Raw genomic sequence first — 21,796 nt, forward strand, 5'->3', positions numbered from 1 at the left:
ACTGTTGTGGAGTTTCTCAAGAAATGCAAACACGGTGAACTACAACAACAACAATAAGTGGCCAATATACTATGCTAAAGTGCCACCTGGCGGTGACAACGAAGAACATCTTAGGTCAGTAAACTTAATTAAAATTATAATTTGGTGGTTTACGTGCCAAAACCACAATCTGATTACGAGGCACACCATAGTGGAGTACTACTCCCGATTAATTTTGACCACTTAGGTTTCTTTAAAGTGCACCTAAATCTAAATCAATTCTCCTGCATCGAAATGCGGGCACCACGGCTGGAATCAAACCCCCAAACTCGACCTGAGGACTGCAATGCCATAGCCACCAAGCTACCATGGCGAGTAGAGAGAATACGTCGACATTTTCTAAAAGCAAACTGTGCATGTTTTATATTCTTCTGCACGCGAAAATCGGGGGCATGCGAGCTTTTAGTTAGGAAATCAGTGCACATTAGATTTGAGCACACATTATTTTCCTACACTAAACGTATGAAACCTGGGTGTGCATTAAATTTGGGGGAATTTCAGAATTGGGTAAATAAGTTAACAGCCCAGAAATGTTGCCGTTAAATACAGTAGAACCTCGTTCATATGTTTTCAAAAAATACACGAAAAGTAAATGTACGATCTGGGAAAATGTACGATCTGAATCCAGTAAAAGTTGAAGCTGACAAGCCCATATTGAGGTGCAAGGGCAGAAAACATTTATTACTTGCAAAATAGTTAGTCGAATCTCGTTAATTCGAACTGACGCTGTGGTCCCGTAGAAGTTATGTGTATTCCAATGGGCGAGAACGCTCGGTAATGCTTTCTACGGTTAATTCGAACATAACCAAGCACCGACAATGCTTTCAGCAGCACGCGAAATCACGTGGTGGCGCCTCCGACTGGCAATCATCCGACACCGCCATAAAGCAAAAGCTTAGGAGAGACCCCTCAACGCCGCACGGAAAAAGTAAAAAAGAAACAAAAAAATACCGCGGCGAAAATTTCCTCTCTCAAATGGTAAGGTCGCCGTTTCAGCGTCGCGCCAGAACACGCGTGTACGTGCCGACGTCTCAGCCAACGCAGCTGCTGCAGCACAGAGGGAAGCAATGCAGAGGCTCAGTCCAGCCAACGAAACTGCCCCCGCCAGCCAACGCTCGCTTCAACGGCAGACAACGAAACTTCGGGGAGCAGGCTAAGCTGGCGCTGGGCCGGCGGGCGCGCACAGAGACAGTCGAAGGTGAGGGAGCTACGAGGGAGTTGAGAGGGAGGGCAAGGGGAGCCACCGAAGCGACGGGGTTGCCAAGGCCAAATGCACTTCCCTGCCACCCTCCTCCCTCACCTTCGACGGACTCCGCACGCGCGCGGCGGCTGCCACTTAGCGCTTCACAAGCACATGAGAGCGGCCTTCTTGCACACCTGAATGATAATTTTTCGCTGCAGAACGTATCAAACAACCGCAGTCTGCCGCAATGCTGAACGTTGCTGCCGAATAATTGTATTTTCCGGGAACGTATTAACCGGAACGTATTCACATATTCCACTATGGGGTTATGTTTATTTTTCACGATTGCGAACGTAGGAGCCAGGAGGGAACGTATCAGCGAGGTTCTACTGTATAGTCACACTAGATAGCAAATCAGTTCTGCAGAAGCCCACAAGGTGGAGGAAAGTACATGAACGAGAAAAATTGACATCCATCCAAATTATAGCACAAAGTTACAAAGGAAATACATACAAATTTCTCAGAAAGAAAGCCTCGCAGTTGAAAAAAAAATTGTCCTGGTCCGGGATTGTCACAGACCAGGACGAATCTTTCTGAAGCAATCCGTATGGGTTTTCTTTGTAGCTTTATGTTACAGTTCGGGTGGACGTCAATTTTTTAAATTTCAGTAATAGTAGACGTACGTTCATCGGGTGAGAAATTTATACAAAGAAGTCTGTTCAGGGCTCCTTGAGTGCTAAGCCTTCTAAGCGGGCAGCTCACCTGGGAAAGGGGTTGGCCGCGTTGACCGCCTCGATGGTGATGCTGTTCTCCTCGATGGCACGCAGCACCTGCGCAGCCAGCTGGCAGTTGGGAAAGTGCAGGCAGGGCAGCACATCCTCCCGGTACAGTCGCGACACAAACATATCCTCCCGGTCCGACACAGTTGGCTTCTCCTGCCACCGGAGGAACTCCCGATGGCACACCGGGTCCACCTGCATTCATCCAAGGGCTCATTCCATGTTGGCTCTGTGGTTAACATTATGGTGATCTTGCAAGACATTTTTGAGTCAGCTGACCTTCTAATAAAGAGCATTCGTTGCCTCATTCCAGCCACACTGAAGTGTGTAGGCTTCTGTCTCCCATCGTTTCAGCCTTATTAGGTAAATAAAAAGAAAGTGTCCGATAATGGGACCGGACCTCAGCCTCCCAGCACAACAGCCCAATTGTCTAACCATGAGGCTACAAATGCATGCATAATTCTCTCACGCCAACACCAACTAGCTCTTCGAGACAAGTAGCTGGTCCATTACACCGCATAGCAAGTACACATGACAAGCACATGTGCATGCTCCAATTTCCATTAGACAAAATAAGCATAAATGTGATGCCTGAAATAATGGTCAACCATACCGCAGTAACACGTCGCTGTTGTCTTGCAGCTTTCGTCACTCAAACGCTCGCGTCTTGCACACAATTTCTCACCTTACACAAATACATTGGTTCATTGGGTAACACTTTGTGCAACACCAAACGATGCTAAATAGCCAGTTATCTGCAAAACACTTAGCATAACATGAAATCTCCCACACTGCGGAGGATCTGCATAACATTTTTAATCGTTGTTGTTGCACTATCCGTGGCAGATGCAACACCTCAGGATTTGATCTATCCAGCTGTGACAGCAGTGGCTTCTCTATATCCTGCTAACAGCCCCAACTTTCTGAAAAACCCTGAAAACCTGTACAACCTTCCCCAAGTTAGCAAGATAATGAAAACAGAATTATGACAACAGTAGCGGCAGTTTGATGAAAACACAACGGCAATGATGCATGTTGATGATTACTCACATGAAGATTACAACAGCACAACAATGATAGCTTGATGGTAATGATAGCAAGATAATGACAATGACGAGAAAGCATGATGATGATGATGGCCTGATGATGATAAGATGATAACAAGGAAGCTGGCATGAAGATTATGAAAAAAAAACAATGTAATTAATAATGACAACAGTGATAGCGTTGTTGACATCCAAACATCCAAAAACATCAGACATCCAAAAAGCTGACGGTGTTACTTTCTGCATTGTCATGAGTTCCGGATAATTTCCCTTTTTTACCTCACTGTCGTGAGAGCATGAAATGAGCATCCTTATCAAGCAGCAATCTAGCTGAAATGCTGTGAACTCACATGCTGGCTTGTTTTTATCGCAACATGTGGCCTGATCGTGCCTGCTTCAAAGTGCCAAACTCAAGGTCAAGGTCACGATTAATAAGCTGTGAGCACATTGATGCATTCCAAATGAGAGGGAAAAAGAAGGCTTTGACTCCCAGCTCACTGCTTCTGCATGAGGCCACATTAAAGTGGCAACAAGCAGCCGAGCGCAAACGGTGATAGATAGAATGAAGGGAGAAGGCAAGTGGGAAGCATGGCCCGGCACGGCATTTGGCTCGGTTAGTGAGCTGCCGCCGGTGAAAAGCAAGTGCAAGTGACACTGCCGACACTGACTGAGTGAGTGAGTGAGCGAGCGGGCGAGTGACAGATAGACAGCTCCAGGAAAGTACGTGAAGTGACCTAATAATGCCAATTGAATTAAAAACATCATCATCATCAGCCTATATTTATGTCCACTGCAGGACGAAGGCCGCTCTTCCTGCGATCTCCAATTACCAGCTCCTGCTTTAAAATAAACACCATGATGGCAATGTGATGCAATCACCTCCGAGAGGTCAGGGCTCGTTCCATCACTGCCAACCTGGCCCGACTGGGACTGGCCCTGCTGCTGTTGTTGCTGCTGGGACACCTGCTGGCTGGGAGGGGAAGGTGGCCGGCACGTGGCCAGCTCGTAGTTGGAGGGTGACCGCCGGTGCCGATGCCGACTGAGCTGCGGGTGCAGGTGCGTGTTGGGCCGGCTGGGTGTCGAAGTGAGCACGAGCGCCTTGAGGGCGCTCACCTCCGCTTGCAACACTTCCACCTGCAGTCGTCAGAGAAGCTGTCAATCACTGTGTTTTCTCATCATCATCATGGCTTTTGTACAAAAAGGATCACACATTCTCTGAACCTGGGGGAAATACACTTCACACAGTTTGCTGATAAGAATATTGCTTAACTGCTTTTGTTTCAGTCACTGAGGAAACCGAGGGTATCGCGTGCCTTCAAATTATTCTAAAGGTGGGAAGAAGGTACAACACAGACCTACCAATCCGATGATGGCTCACATATAGTAAGATGAAAGCTGGGCCAAGTTGGTTTTGCATAAGGTGACAATGGACAATGGAACGAAGATAATGCCATACTGACTGTGTCATCGTATGTTCACACCTTGTGTCTGAAGGTTCACAGACAGTATGGCCACAATCAGCTCTGAACAAGCAGGAAGAAAATTCTGCAATCATTTTCATTTTATTTTTCTAATCTGTCAATGTGCACTGCCAAGGGTAATGCGATACACTTCCTGAGACAGAGGTACAATGTTGCTGTAGTTAAAACAGGAAAAGAGGACTTACAATGCAGTCTTTTTTCTACAATCTACAAAAATGCAGATTTTATTCAAAAGGAATGAGGGCACCATTTGTCACTGTTATGGAAAAACACAGTGGATGCCTTGTTCCACCCTGACAATAAAAGATGCCACCTAATCCTTAATAAAGCCAGCTTTTTTTTTTGTGCAGCCACTGAAAAGCATAGTTTTTACTTGTGCTAAGCATAACAGGCAAGTATAATGCACTCAAATGTGGGATTTAACAGCATCCACTGTGAAATGCTATCTCAGTGCAAAATTTGGGACATGGAAAAGCAGCGGTTTCGCTGGAATAGTGACACACACCTGCCGTCGCTATTTACATAACATTTGGCATACAAAAGTAAAGACAAGAATTAAGAAGAATTAGTGGTGGTGATAAAACCGCAAGAGGAAGGAAAGAACTACCAAGGAGCATCACAAAATAAAACTCAAGTTCGATAAAGTTAGCCCAACTCGTGATCATGTCGCAGCAAATTTTAATGACTTCCACTGCAGCACTCAGCGCATACTCTTCAAAAAAGACACCGGTAGCAACAGCAACATGCTGCTGCAGCACTCGCACATTGCAACAAAGACTATAAATATATGTTGCAATAAATTAATGAAGCTGCACAAGCATATCGGAACAAAATGTGCACGAAGTGGTTGGCAAAGCACCCCTCATACAAGTGTGCACCAAGTGAAACCTACCTGGAGCCAAGTACTACGCTGTGCCAAGTCTGCAAAAGCACCAGGTCAAGTGATGGGCCGACTTTTTACAGAAAAATAAGCTAAAAGGATGGCAACACGGAGAGTTGGCTTACGAAGGCTGGCTGCATGACACAATGCTCCCTCCTAGTTTATTTTCTTCTTCCATGTTTACAACACTGCCAGTGTATGAATTTCAAATATGGGAAACTCAGTTGCACCCCGCCTGGATGGACACATTCCTAACTTCAAGAACGATTCCTGCGACCTGAGGTTGGAAAGAATGCCATGAAGTTTGTCTGCAGAAGCAGTGGCGGCCATCTGCACACACCTTCAGAGTAGCTTCCTTGAGCCGCTTCTCAGCTCCTGCCTGCTTCATGTTGGCCTCCCGCACCATGTTGTTCGCTTCCTGGGGAACAGAAGCAAGAGTACATCCACTTTCATTCAACTGCTCGAAAAAAAAAATTTTTTTTTTCACTTTGCTTTTCCCCAAAGTAAAGCATACTTATCTTATGTTCAAGTTCATCCCAGTGGATCCAAATTTATACTCCACCTTTCTAGGTTGATCTACGTGATGCCAAAATATTCCTCTATTCACACCACCTTTTCATCAGAGAACACAGCTCTTGTTTTGCTAAGCCTAACTTCAGCAACTCTGTGCACGTGCCTCCCCCTTTGGTTTTGCTATTCACAACTCAATCATGTAAGCCGACAGAATAACCACTCTCAAATGCCTGTGTACACTCAGTTTCAATGGAATGTTATGTTCATCAGGTGCATTCAAGAGGTTTCGACTTTTACATGCGAGTTTTGTCTTTTCACTGACTCCAAGCCTTCTAACGTGCACTGAATTGCGCTCATTTGCTGAAACTGAATATTGATTTTAAAAATGTGGCGTTTTACTTCATTTCTGAAGTAATTCTGCAGAAGCAAGAAATAAGGTAAGGACTTCTGTCTCTCACTGTGACCTCAAAAAGGCAAGTCACTTTTTTTACAGACTTATTACTTCCTCTACACATCACCATTTCATGTCCTTATCTAATCCTCAATCTTATAGGCATTGTTTCACCACTTACTGTATCTTCTGTCAACGTATTTCTGTAAAAGCTTGTAGAGTCTCGCTCACGGTGCAACCAGCACTTTCAAATTTGTGGTGATAAGGATGGCACTGGCTCCACAGGGCATACATGCACACAAAACGCTGTCGAGGGCTAGCAGCGTCCTCAAGAGCAGAACCCTTGAGGCTGAGCCTTTAAGTTTTGCATTTACATACCACCAGCTGCAACATACAGTCAAACCTTGTTAATACGTACCCGCTTAATGTGTAATTGCGACTTACACGTAGTCGCGAAGATTCTACAACCCAGCCCCGATTGAACCCCATGTATTGCCAGACCGCTTAAGCCGTAGTCGCTCATTTGCCACCAAATGGTTAGTGCATATTATCTTTCTTTCTAGTTCTACATGCACAGGCACAAAATTGGCAAAATCTCATGTGCGGAGATGTTAGATTCTCGAGTTGTGATGCCAGGACAATAGCCACCAGCGATAGAGACCTTAAAACATGGCCACCATGATGCATTTCCTGCTCATGCGGCTGTTGCTGAATGCAGCGCACAAGAGCATGGCCTTCGAGATTGCCTTCCGGTAACGCGAAGTTGCCGGTAGGAGGTGTGATTTCGTTGTCGCCGTCGAATCCAATCCAATTCAAGTAGTAACCATGCAGAAGCACATTTTATTACGATAGCAATCTCATGGACGCTCCAGGCGCATTTCTGCGGTGGTCGTGGTCATCACTTTGAGGTTCCGTATAAAGTCCACACACGGTAACACCGTCGCTGCGTGCCATACGCTGTATGTGCGAGTGAAAGCTTGCCAGGGTCCAGCCGACGATTGCGGCTCAATCCAATCTCGCGCGCACGAGGAAGAAAGGCGGGGCAGAAGCGCGCTTCTGTCTCAGACGAGGCACCTCAGGGGAGGCGAGAAAGTGAGGGGCGTTCGGCGGTGGCTGCGTGGGCGCTTATCTTGAAAGCGATCTGCAACGTGGAGAAAGTGCGCCTATGCACGGGCCTCGTCTTCAGAGCGATTTGCGATGTGAACAAAGTGCAACTAGTACTGTTAGCTTCATGTACGCTGTGCTTTCGACATTTAGTTCTTCACGTTGACGGCATGAAGGTCAATTCGCCTTGCTGCTCTTGCCACACCTCCTCACTCCAGCATTGTGACATCGAGTTTCCGCGGTCATCGAGGGAGATGTGTTCATATTTACTTGTGCACGCTTTACACTGTGCTTGTTAACTTAGTAAGCGAATCTTTACAACTTTATACGACTGATAAAACTATGTTTAGTTCGTATAGTAGTCTACTAATTTGCAATCGCAATCGATGCTTCGCCTATCGGGTGAAACTGCGACATTCTTCTTTTCTTTCTTTATTGTGCCAGTGTGCTTCCGGCTGTGGTGTTGTCGTAATGTTCTGTTCGAAGATGCCGTCGTTGCGGCAAGTGAAGATGACAGATTTTTTCCTGCCTACCCACAAATAAAGCCTGTCTGAGAGAGTGTGTTTGAGAGCATCGTGACGTAGTTCTTTTCCGGACGGTAAGTAGCCGCTAAACTGACATTGGCGGTTAATCCGTACATCGTTTAGCGCGTACCTAAAAGTCGTTCCCGGCCGACTATGTATTAACGAGGTTTGACTCTAGTACAGTTGACTTAGGTCAATTCAATCTTGATGGAACTGACAAAACTGGTCCGACTATCCAGCAGGCCGAATTACGCAAAAGGCAGACAAAAAATTGGAGGACACTTAAGCTTCGCCTTTAAGAGTAAAATGCCATAGCATTATCGGGCCCCGTTTGCATCACATTTTTCTTTATGAGGGTTTCACTGCAACACAGAACGTGAGAGAGCCAGCTTACAAAGACCAAGTTTACACTATTCCCCTTAAAGTCGGTTTCACTTTTAAACAGAAATGCATTGCTGGGCAAATGTTTTTCCAGGGGCAATATAAGTGGTCTTATATTAAAATATGAAGGCTCTAGCACCTTTTTTTATTATTTTATTAATTGTTTGCTATTGCCCCGATGCGCGCACGTGTCTAAAACGCATTAGGCAGGCGAAGTCCAAATTTGACCTGCCAAGGATGCGAGCGCAATCTGGATATCATTTCCGCAAGTAAACTACCCGAGCGCGCGGCTGTAGGTCAGGTAGAAATGCTGGAAAAGGGGTTTGTGTTTGAGTTTCCTCGTAACAGAATTATGTTTTCTTGTAAATTCAAATGACAATCTGACGCCATCATGTCAGTAGGTTGTGGTTAAGTCGTACTTTACTATTTTTCTGACGGATTTCACAGTGAAAAATTCTATTTTTGTTCACCAAAACCTTGCACCACATGGAGGGCCTACACGGTAGGGGTGGTTGGGGATGATTTTCTTCGCGATGGACGCCGACATACAGGCCGACACTGGATTTTCTGTGACAGGGGGCCCTTAACACTATTGTGTTGAAAAGCCAAAACACACCATTGATTCACTTGGCAGTATTGCCTTTAGAGTTAGCTTTCCGCAGTACACATGTGTTATGCGGTGAAAGGTACCAAGCGGAGGGAAAGGTGCCACTGTTGCGGGACATCATAGTACGCATATGTGCTGTCTGTGGTCACAGTAAGAGCACCGAGACACCTCATAAGTTTACTGGCAGGCCTTCAGGGTTTTAGATAGACCCTCGCTCTTTTGTTTGCTTTAAGCGTCCCCTCGCCTTTGAGTTTTTTCATCTCACCGCCTTCCTTATAGCTAGCTTTCCCAAAGCACAGATGGTTTTTCTCCAGTTCTCGGTGCACGGCGCGTGCACGCACATATGATTAAGTAACGTATACTAGGCCTTGTCAACGGTCTCATATACGAGACACACATGGCAGGCGAAACAGGGGCTCAAATCGCCACAGCTACATCAGAAACAGCTTTGAATGGCTGCCAGTATGCTTATTAAGTGTCTAGATGCTCATTATGAGACCGGAGATGGCGAATGCATGCCTGTATAATTAGGGAAACCATGCTATGCTTCAGCACATAGCACCACTGTATTGTGGCGAAGCTAACCAGTCAAATTAAAATTACACAGTGAAGGCTAATTTTGAAATCAAAATAACGACAGCTTTGAGATCAAAATAACAACCTTCGCTCGGGATCGAATTAACCGAAAAGTCGATTTAACCGGAGTCGAATTAATGGAAATCTACTGTACTGTACTGCATTGCCTAATGCACCCCACCCATGTGGTGCAGCATATAGCACTGTGCAATTTAAACAATGTGGAGCTCTTCAACGTACTGTGGAATACAAGCACATGGTTGTTCTCGATGTGCACCGCCAAGAAAATGTGGCTGCCAAACCAGAAGTGAAGTACATGGCCGGCCATTTAACAACTGCATGCCGTAGCTGCAAAGCAAATAAGGCACGCACAACACAGCAAGGAAGGCGACTTTACCACAGCAGTGGTTCTTCCTGAGGTCTCCCGCAGACTTCAGTTTCCCGGAAACTAAGTCATCACCTGACGTGGCTCATCACAGGACAGCACACATGTGTATATTGAGCAGACATATATGTACAGCAGAACGCCGTTGTTACGTTCCCGGGTGCTGCCTTTTCTTGGCTGTTACGTCACTTTTGGCCAGTCCCGGCACAGCTCCCATAGAACCCAATGCATTGGTAACCCCGCTGTTGCGTCACAACTGTGGGACCGTTCCCGCATCATACGTTGCGAACTGCCACCCCACGCCGGCCCGAGTGGCCATTTTGACTTTTCATGTCGCTTGACTTGGTGGCTTGACGATATTGGCCGCTCAAATGTGCCGGGGGCGACACCTATGACGTATATTTTCGGTTTCTGCCTGCAAAAGTATGGCCTTTGAGATCCATATTTGCTATCTAAAGATGGTGTCTATGACACGTTGTGGCCCTAAAATTAGTTTTGGCATATATATGTTCTGTACAAAATTCAAGAGCGATAACGCCATCACCGCGTGCCATATGCGTATGTGCGAGTGAAAGCGTGCGAGGGGAGCTGACAACCGCGTCTAAATCTCGCGCGCGCAAGAAAGAAAAGCAGGGAGGGAGCGCGCCTTCTTCCGTTGCGCTCGAGGCACTGGTGAGGGAGCGAGGGGAGAAGGGAGGGAGGGATAGTGAGCAGCGTTGTACTCTAGCATCAACTGTGTACTGCGCAGCGACGCGTGGGCCGTACCTTGAAAGCGATCTGTGTGGGTGGCAGAGTCTAGGCAGTGTAGGTGTGTCGGCGACTCATAGCTTTGTGCGTGCTGTGCGTTCTCAGTGCTCAGTTTGCGTTGAAGAGATAGACAACAGCACCAAGGTCACTTCGCTCGCTGCTGCAGTGGCGCTTCCTCACGCCAGCGTTTGACAGCGCGTATCCACACTCATCGAGTGTGATGTGTTAATGTTTGCCTGTGCGCGCTGACACCATGCTTGTTAATATAGTTAATATGCGAATGCTTACAAGTTTATATGGACGATACTAATATCCTTACTTTGTATAGCTGTCTACTAATTTGCAATCGCAATGGATACTTCGGCTTTCAGCCGAAATCACAACTTTTTTTCACCCGTAAGACTTAAAATTGTGTGCAGTTCAACACTACTCTCATTTCTCAATTTTTCTCGTTTCTCGGCTCTTGCGTTACCCGGCTCTTATATTTTTTTATACGGTCCCGTGAAAAACGTTATCAGCGGGGTTCTAATGTATAGCCCTTCGCAGTTCATGTGCAGATGTGCCAGTTGCTGGCTCGGTTCTTAACGGAATTATGCAACAAAACAACAAACACTACCTAAATACCCACGTCCTTCTAAGCGCATCATTCCTTTAAATAAATGAATTCGTTTCTTTGGCTCTTTCTGCCACTTTAAAGCGAATAGCTTTATTTGGTTCTCTTGACCATTTTTGTACTCAAACAGGCACATTCTTCGGGGAACGCCAACTAGCTCAGTGAGACGCACATTTCTCTGTCAGCAGAAGCTGACATTTCTCTGCCACTAGATACTCTTTTTTGTCTTCCGGTCCATGCTCTCGACATGTACCCTTCTTCCAAGGGTAATACACATTTCAATGCCACATACTTGCAAACCTATTTGTGACAACTTTCACAGTCCTTATAGCACTCAGTGTCCACTGCTTCTACGGAAATCTAGTTTGGTTCAGAAATCGAGCAGTCCTACATTATTGCTTTTTTTACTCTCAGAAAGCTCGGACTAATGTGAGTTTACCTGTGCCCTTTTTGCTGGTACTGCTGGAGGTCAGACATAATGGCAACTTTTTGAAATGGGAGTGCCACTTAATGCCACTCCGAACACTCACCTCAAATAGGCTAGCAGTGAGCTCCTCCAGCTCAGCGCCCACCTGGTCTCGGATCTGGCTCAGCCGAGATACTTCCTCATCACGAAGACGTAGCTCCTGTACGAACACACATCACTGTTGAAATCACACACAAAGTTGTACAACACACCTTAAACCAATTACATGTTCACATATTCCGACAGGACAAAAAAAAAAAACACAACTTTGCCCATTACTTCTTGGCCTGGCCTCACTGCACGTGCATGCATGTGATCAAAGGAATCAGTGAAACACTTATAAGATATCTTAATTTGATACTAACTTTGGTCTAGAAATGCCGTGCCTGGCGTCAATGACATTACTGCAACGTTATGACAGAGTAAAATTTGCTGACATTCTGGAGCAATGAGGCAAGGTATGATGACGGTGCTCATAAAAAAAGTAAGCATGAGTGCTCTGAACATTTCTTCTGGCTTTGCTTGCATGTGGCAACTGCAGTGGCCATAGGAATGAAATGAGCAAGTCCTGACACAGCACCCACCTCCTGGATACAGAAACCAAAAGCGGTTTGTAGAAACAAGTAATAATAGTAAATTATTTAGGTTGCTACCAAGTAATGAATGAGGGTATCAATGGTATGAATCTTCCTTTAACCCTAAAAAAAAAAAAATGTCTGAAACGTCATGCAAGTATTCCTTTAAAAGTTGGTTCAACTTGCTCCTCCTTCGCTAGTTCCAATAGATTTTGCACTTTCAATATGTGCTTCAGTAATGCAGCATGCAGCATCTGCACAGTGCCGCATTTCTCAAAAGTGCGAGCACTATATACATATATAACTAAGTGAATGGAATTCTATGCTCCAGTGCGAAAGACAGTGAGGGGTTGTTCGGGAGGCACCCCATGTGATTGCACGTGACAGCTGATCTCAAACCTGAACTATGGTTCATAAAGGACTGGGTGAGCTGTGCAGACCTTAAATCTGTGATGATTTTGTCCTAAAGGTATAGTGCATAGACGTATTGCTGGCTAAAAGTTGCATCTTGGCAGTAGTGCTGGGAAGGAGTCAGCCTTGCATACGACAGATGTCACCAGAGACCAAAATAAAAAGAGAGAAGACAAGAATTTCATTTGGATACCTGCTGCGCACGTGACAGCTCTGCCTGCAGGCGGGCGTAGGCGAGCTCCTTGACCTCGGAGACACTACGTCCCCCACCGCTCCACCGGACACCAGAGCTGCAGGCAAAGGAGAGACGAGTTGCGAGATGCAGAGAAATAACTAGGGGTGTGCAGATGCTCAAAACTTTTAAATAACAACGAATATGGTCCTATTGGCTTGGTCCTCAAATCAATTATTCACTATTCAGAAATCAGGTTATTCTTTTAATACTTTACATTGTCAATTGCACATGGTGAAGCATGAAACTGGAGCATTAAACGCTATAAACTTTCATAACGTAGTACAGAGGGCTGTGTCACTCAGGGAGCCAGACCTTTATGGCCAAATTTCCATCATTTGCATCAAATTTAGTTAAAACACGGCATTCAGTAGTGGGTACTGTTTGACGCTAATGCATCAAATATGCTGATGCAGTATGTGCACTTTTTTCGGATTACATTTTAATATTCTTCTTTCATTGTTTGATATAACATGGAACCACCCGTTGTGACCACTCCAGCTAGAGAAAAATTGCTTTATTTCACCCTACCATTACGACAGACTGACATTCATTTCCAGTTCAGTCTCAAAAATACATACAGATGCTAACAGGCCCACAAAACTGTCTTATAAAATTTCATTCTCTCATCTAAAGCCACAAAGAGTCTCAAGTTTACAAACAAACAGGTCAAGTCCTTCAGATCTGGTCAAGTTTTCACCCACAAACATTTCCAGTATGTGAGCGACATTTAGCTCACAGCTGTTGCTTCAAATCTTGCTGCGTGCGCTCCGAAATACAATAGTTTGCATTTGTGAGTATAACAAAGTGTTGTGCATTGCGCTCTTTCTTTGTGCATTCGCATTAGTGCATAAACTATGCACTGTCTGCTACACAGACAGTTTACAACTTATCCAAACCACGACATATTGCTTAACCCTTACAGGACTTTTTGGTACCAGCCATTACGAGGAAGTGTTTGTACAAAGCCACATCACAATGAAAAAAATGTCAATGTTAGGGTAACTGCTTCACACGAATTAGACTTATTGCTCTTATGGAAGCTAAAGTGCAATGAATAATTAAAATAAAATTCACCAGAAGTTTTAAAGCTAGACTTGGAGCATTGTAAATTTGATGTTTCAAAACACTTAGTTCTAACAGTTTCCAGCAATCTTCTATGAAGCAAATGTAGAAGGGTTATACCAGGATTCTGTTGCATCAGACACTGAAAGTTATTTTTTTTACTTATATAATAAAACTCCCTCAAATTGGCGCAGCAGTCATATGCTGCAGTCATCTTTCCCATGAACCTGAGTGGGAAAACTTGAGACTCAAATCAAAATCAACTCGCAGAGCAGAAAGCGCGCATGTTTAGCGGTGCATTTAGAAGAGTATTCTAGAACCAAAAACTGCCTGGCAAAATAAGAGAGAAGTTGACTGCTACAACATAGGGCGCAAAGCAAACGCTTACTACTACTCACAACAGAGCAGTGATCCATGACATTTGTGGGCATAGAGAGACTAGATGTCAATCCCACCAGTCGTAGGCCACAATAGGCCTCTGCGAGGCACACTGCCTCTTAAGTAGTCTTTATCTTTCTTCAGAAACACAAGGGCTTAAACACGTTTGTCTGCATCTCCATGCATATGAAATGTCCTGAATTTCTTTTTTTTTGCTGTTCTCAAGAAAAAGAGCAGCGTGCTAGCACGTTGTCAAGTGCAAGATATGGATGGCCCGTCGGCAGGGATCAGCTAAATGCTTCGCTTTTTCTCGCAGGCAAATCTCTCTTCTGCCGACATCAGCAGAATGGGTCACTATGTTACAGGTCAGCAGTTACCTGCCACATTGGCTCAGTGGCTATGGTGGTCTGCTGCCGATCATGAGGTTACGGGTTTGACTCCCAGCCACGGTAGCTGCATTCTGATGGGCAGAATGCAACAATGCTCGTTACCTAAGATTTAGGCACTCATTTAGAAGCAATTATAGTATTTAGATTTAGGTGCGAAATTTTATCGCAAGTCTTGGAAGCTTTCTTTCTCAAAAACTAGAACGTCACTTGCGTAAGTCAACAGTGATTTTACACAAAAAAAGAAGTGTTTGCTCTTTTGGTCCAGTGTGCCCTTTACACCTTAGAATTTCTGGCTTTCTGCAGTTTTTTTTTTTTGTCCTTTTTTTTTTCGCCCAGCAAGACTTTGCAAATATTGTTGCTGTTTTTCTTGGACCTGCTGATGTTGCCACAAGTATGGTGACTGTCACCATACACCGTCACCAGCTAGGCATTTAATCTCTGTGGATGTGTGTTCCTTGAAAAGTAGAAAGCGGATCGCTGCCCGTGCTACAATCAGCTCTCCCACTGGATGCTGCCTACTTTGTTTTGATGCCCTAGAGGTGTTCCTTCTGTGGCGCATAAAATACAATTTTTATATTCCACTAAACCTAGAGATATGTGCACTAATTTTGATGCCTATTGTGTCCACATGTTCCAAATTTATGCTGCCGATAGTACGACCTTTACAAATGCCACTCATAGTTTTAGGGTAGACAGAGTGATAAGGTTGGTCTTAATGGATTTCCCGAGTCATGCAGAAGCCCTTGAATTCATACCCTGGTAAGTGAAATTTAAGAAAGTTATTTTTTGTACATTTCCTTGTTTGTACAAAGTCACACATTGCTATTTATTGGTTAATTATAATTTTGTTCAACACTCGAAAACAACAATGAGAGACATTGCAGTAGAGCTGTTTGGATTACTTGGGATTACTCCAAGTTTTTTACAGATCACCGATAGCTCAACATATGAGCATTTTTGAATTTTTCTCTGCCAGAATTGAGTCACTGTGACTGGGAGTCAAACCTGCAACTTCCATATTGAGCAGCGAAATGCAATAGCTGCTAAGCCACCACAGTGGGCGACGCTAAGGCAAGAAATTTATTTAAAACATTTGCCACAGTGTTACCACAGTCCCAGTGACAACACCAGAGGAATATTTTTCTTCAATGACCTCACAGAGGGATATTTTAGCACATCTTGAATGTGGTCAATAAACTGCTTAATAATGGGTGGCATACTTCCCAATGTCTGCACCAAGAACACCATCTCTGTACCCCATGCAGACATTTACGATTTCATCATAAAACGCCAAGTTGTTTTTTAAGCTTGCTTACAATTGTAATGTTAACAATAATATTGCAATTTTAAATTTGCATCTAAGTGAGTGCAAAACTGGTCTTGAAAGGAATGAAATATAATGTTGGCAACTGCTCCTTTCAGACTCTGGTGTTTAGAACTTTCTCGAATATTTGGACTTTACCGTAACACCACACCCACTCCACAGAAGCACTGTGCAACAGCAAATTAAATTTCAGCCCTCATAACGTGAATTTTCTGTGCATACACATTTTGTGCACATTATTAACATTTCAGTTTATGGCACGGATGATTCTAACTTCTCCTCTAATGCAGGGCACCTGTTCACAGCATCCCTATAAATCAAAGTCTGTCAAGTTTTTCATAAGCATTCAATCTCTTAAAAACATGTTAAGCATTTTTCTGTCAAATATTGAACATTTTGGCTTAAACTGCAATATTGTTCAAATTTTTTAAAGAGGCAGGCCTGCCACTGTGTACTATGTGTACAGTGGGCTGTCTACACACAAGCCAGTCAGCTGAGTGATTATTTGCAGCGAAGAGGTAACGGCTTCTCACCCAAGGGTCTCTCCAGGCAAGGGACTGTCGGGCCCCTCAGTGGAGCCACTGCTGCTACCGCTGCTGCTGCTCAGCACGACGGTGCGTCGGTCTAGACCGTTGCACTCCGAGTGGCTAGATCGACCTCTGCGTACACAACACACAAGCATTGCCATTAATTCGAGCTGAACTGTCAAGCAGCACAGCTGCTGAAAAAAAAAAAAAGCTACAGTCATTGCCATATCCTGCAAGTGAAGTGATCAGAACAAGTCAGTACATAGAAAGTCAAAATATATATAAACATACTCTCAAAGGGGGCAGCACTTCCTGAGCATTAAGAAATAATGTTTAGCCAACCTACAATGCTGTAACAAACTGACGTAAAATATTATTCTTGTACACGCAGCGGGAGCCTACAATGTCACTCGGAAAGCCACCTGCCCTTGCTTTCGACTTCACTGAAATTTATTACGTCTTTTTGCACAGAATATGGGGACACAAAGACAAAAAGTTTGTGTAGAATGTGACCAAATCACCAACTACACCAAACCCACATGCTGTGGGGTTTCTTGTAAATCCGCACCATTTTTCGTGCGCATAATAAGCAAAACAGGAATGTCACCACTGGTTATGCAGTGGCACCATCTGGTGACAGATAATGACACCACTGTACCAACGCTAAAGCCTCAGAGACTGACTGGCACAATGAAGGGTTGTGCTGCCCACACCGTACAGACCATGCCGGTACCAAAACTGAGCCCAACGACAAACAAGTCATAACCAGCATCATTCTGCACTGACACAGCAGTAAAGATTTGAACTAAGCAGGGATGACAAAAAGGAAGAAAAGACCACGACAGCATGGCAGGGGCAGGATTTCATAGTAGGTTACACAGTCCATGTACGGAGTGTTACGTTTTTTTTTTTCTTGGGGAGATTCATGAGGAAGTCCTTTAATACAACACAAGTTCCATAACTTTAATAAGATGCGTGCTTCCTGCTATATCACATTCCTTTAAAGCAACATTGAAGACACATGAAGTCATTTTTACCATTCAGAATGTACACCCAAAGGCAAATGGGCTTTCAATCTGCCCTTCTCAGTGTAACCTGTGATGCCACCTGTTGACGCAGCAAAGCACACCAAAAGCTTGAAACGTGTGCAGTGAATGCAACATAGTCCACGACAGTACTGTACGAACAAGCTATGCAAATGCAATCAGACAGGTGTCATTCACAGCTTGTGGTGTACACATCTACAAGTACTGCAGCAAATAGTGCTCTGAGGGAACGCGACCTGGCCACAACACCAGGAAGACCCCATTAAGCACCTGCACTCCCCCCACCTACCCCTTTCCTGCTATGCACATTTAGGAGTGGCTAATGTTTTGAGTATGTGCAATTCAATGTCAGAATAGTCAACCCAGCTCTGCTAGAGTATTTTTTTTGTGCTTTTGTTTATAGCAATAGCTGTTAGAAGTACCTTATCTACCTTTTATAGCAGCTGCCACAGGTATCGGCCTCAAATAAACCACAACAATTATGTCAGGCTATGCACAAACCTTTCGAAACTGCAGAAATTGTGCACAAAACAGTAAATGCCTACGTCTTTAACAGTGACATCATATGAATGCAAGTTTCGCTTCAGTATTTTTCACTTTCCTAACTGCAAACTCTTCTGACAGCATGACCTTGCATGGTGATACAAACATCTGCCTGATGCTTTCACTCGATCCCCCTCACTCTCCTTCGCAGTGCATAACCAGCATCTATAGAATTCTATAAGATAGCTCATTCGCAAGGATGTATGCAACAGTCTAGCAGAGGCTATTGAGCAAAGGAGGATGGCCATTTTTGCGCATGTGTATAAACTGCATGCATTGAGTAGAGAACAAATGGGGCATGCAACTCGGGCACGCAACAGCTGGTGTGAGTAAGTATTATTGACAAACAAGGCAGCTTTCTTTAATTTTTTCTTTTTTTTGGCAGCAGTTGATGGTGAGATATTGAGTCCACAGCAATGTAGCCTCGAAAGCAACGGAAGCAATTGTAGAGCTAGCCATTGACAGCCTAGTTGCTACAAAAACACACTTGAACCCTAATATAGAGACCCGGATAAAGCAAAACATTTTCAATTTTTCAATATCAAACCCTTCAAGCTTACTAACTGATACTTAAGTAAAATAACCCCCTCATAAAGAATTGGCCATTAGATATATTGAACTCAAGGTGTCTGCACCAGAACTGTGCTGACAATAAGAGAAGTAGAGTGCAGCAGGTCCACACAATGTCATGCATTGCGAACACCATTTTTAATGATGCTGAGGAGACCGTTCGGGCACAGGAAAAAATTACTGCCTACTCCACATAGTGTTGTTTTCAATTAGTGGATTCCTTTTTGGGTTCTTTTCTCCACTTGATATAGCAAATCCGTATATAATGAAAAAGTTCATTTAGGTTCGTTACGGGTGAGTTTGGGTATATTGAATTACCAAATATATCGAACTACATTTGAGCATAAGCTTGTTTGCTATAACCTGGTCTGACCGTATTCTGGGCAGATTCCAGCTATATTCCTCCAAGATGCAAGCCAGGCACTCTAAAACTGTGCCATGAGATCTCCATGCCATGAGTTGGGTGATGGAGTATAACGTCCCAATGTGTCACAAAAACACCATAGCAGGAAGGGGGCAGGGTGGGAGGGGGCTCTGAATTAATTTCCGCCAGATGGAGTTCCTTAATAAGTGCTGAAAGCGCAGTATGCGAGTGTTCTTTTTTGGATTTCTGGCTACGTCAGAATGCAACAGCCAGTGCTGAAAATTGAACCCATGACCATGCGCCTAGCAGCAAAACATCAGGGCTATGGAGCCACCATGGTGAGTCCATATCAACTACGGTGACGAACGTTAACAGTACTAAAAACAGATCAGAGGAACCCGAGAGAAATTTCAAATGATTTCTGCAAGGACTGCCTGAGGTGCATTGTACAAAATGTGGGGTGGTAGGAAAAGAGGGCACGACTAACGTGAAAAGCGCAGACGTGTAGTGCCAGAGATTCCATCATCATCCTATTTATGTTCACTGCAGGATAAAGGCCCCAGCCAGCAATCTCCAATTACGCCTAACCTGCACTAGCAGAGTCCAAGTTATGCCTGCAAATTTCCTAATTTCGTTACCACTTAATTCTCTGCTGTTCGCAACTGCGCTTGCCTTCTCTTCGCACCGACTCCAACTTTAATAGACCATAGGTTACCTGCCCCACGCATTAGGTGGCCTGCCCAGCTCCATTTCTCCCTCCTAATGTCAACTAGATTATCCCCTGTTTGCTCTCTAATCCACACAGCTGTCTTTTCTCTTACCGTTTCGCCTAACATTTTTCGTTACATCGCTCGTTGTGAGGTCTCCAAGTTTCTGCCGCATATGTCATTTTCTCCCTCCTAATGTCAACTAGATTATCCCCTGTTTGCTCTCTAATCCACACAGCTGTCTTCTCTCTTACCGTTTCGCCTAACATTTTTCGTTACATCGCTCGTTGTGAGGTCTCCCAGTTTCTGCCGCATATGTTAGTACTGGTAGAATGCAATGATTGTACACCTTTCTTTTCAAGTATGGCCAGGATATCAAAACATGGATCCAATTTGGGCGAGCTGGAATAACAAATCCAGGGAAGGCATCTCTCATTCATTTTCTATGTTATTCCTTTGTAACATGCTACACAACGACTTCACTTCAAAGTACAGCTGTCTAGCTTTTTCTTTTATTTTGCTTATATATATATATATATATGTCATGCTAACCACAGTTATTGATTTACCTTCACTACAACCGAATTGTCAAAAAATTCAATGCCATGTTTTTTTTTTTTCCTTATAAAGAAAGTCCACACACAAACCTCAAGCACCACAAAAACTAATTAACTGGTCCCCAAAGCAACTCTTGATGGACGAGTAGTTAAATCCCGCGGTGGCATGTTCCCCATCTTTGACATCTGCACACAGACAGTGACTAGAATGGAATGCACTAAATTTCACAACTCCAGGCGTGCCCTTGTCGCTGTCAAAAACCATGTCATGCCAGAGACAAAAGAATGGGCCCTTGTACTCACTGGTCTGGTCCACCCAGCCCCGATTTTCCTAGATGGGGAGTCATTAAATGCTTTGTACACATTTTTGTTCACGACAATGTTATCACCTTCAGCAATCAGGAGTGGGGCCCCTCCTTATCTCCTATTGTGTTTGAGCACTTGTGTCCACATCAAGTGTGAGTTATCTGGTGAGCAGCAAAGTGAACACCTCTGCAGAATATGCAGGAATATTTCATATCTCCACTGCCTACCCTCAAATTTGTCACAGCCAAGCAAGACAAGCCACGCAACACCAAAACGCAGCATTCTGTTCACAAACTATTCACAGAGAAGTTATCCCCTCTAGATGTCAATTGATTCCTTGGACTTAAATTTGTGCTTTGACACGTTGTTAGCATGCTCACCCTAAATAGAAACAGGCAACAGAGCTGGTTGAAATTTCGAATTTTTTTCGCTGCGTTTAACGGCATCCACAAAACACTAACTCCAGGCCTCAAGGCAATAAACCCTTGAACATCTATTTCTCCTTTGCAGTCCACACTACATTTTTGCACTGTTTATCCATTGCAATGAACTCTTTCAACCTGCCCAACTTGCTGTAATTGCCACACACTGTATACTCACATTGTTGACAGGCATGCTCCTAAGTTCACACGCTATGTGAGGCCTGTGGTGAAAGAATGTTCCACATCTACCACCATCGCCGTGAATGGTGCTAGCTAACACTTCGAGGGTTACCTCTAGTAAACATGCACAAATACCCAAGAAAGTGGCTGGGGGGAGTGAATTCGGCAGTAGATCAATGTTGGGGCATGACGTGCATAATGCAGAAGATATAGGTTCCGCGTCCACATAACAAGTTGTCTTCTCGTCCATTCCATGTTTAGATTATGTCTACATTTCCATTTGCTAAATTTGGCTTCACTGTCTATCGGATATCTGAGGTTGTAACTGAAAAAGAAATCAAGGCCTTCAATTACCCATCTTCTTCACGCTGTTAGCAAAATGGACACAAGCGTTTGCTCCTTTTGTTGAAGATTTTCCATGACAAGGTTAGGAAGTACACATGTATAGAATAGGTTGGCTGACAAAGAAGATGCAAACGGAGGGT

The 21,796-nt window shown here is 44.3% G+C and overlaps 1 protein-coding gene across 1 annotated transcript in view; it reads right to left on the reverse strand.

The window, feature by feature from the left end:
- The window catches only part of LOC119465348 (uncharacterized), a 54,559-nt gene that overhangs the window by 14,631 nt on the left and 18,132 nt on the right, over positions 1-21,796 (reverse strand). The window contains exons 4-9 of the mRNA XM_037726137.2: positions 16,623-16,748; positions 12,895-12,991; positions 11,780-11,875; positions 5,749-5,826; positions 3,927-4,181; positions 1,985-2,196 (exon numbers count right to left, since the gene is read on the reverse strand). Of these exons, the coding sequence (XP_037582065.1) occupies positions 1,985-2,196; positions 3,927-4,181; positions 5,749-5,826; positions 11,780-11,875; positions 12,895-12,991; positions 16,623-16,748 (864 nt within the window). The remainder of the gene's footprint in view (positions 1-1,984; positions 2,197-3,926; positions 4,182-5,748; positions 5,827-11,779; positions 11,876-12,894; positions 12,992-16,622; positions 16,749-21,796) is intronic.

Source organism: Dermacentor silvarum, chromosome 9, assembly GCF_013339745.2.
Source record: "Dermacentor silvarum isolate Dsil-2018 chromosome 9, BIME_Dsil_1.4, whole genome shotgun sequence".
In the NCBI taxonomy this organism is placed as follows: domain Eukaryota; kingdom Metazoa; phylum Arthropoda; class Arachnida; order Ixodida; family Ixodidae; genus Dermacentor; species Dermacentor silvarum.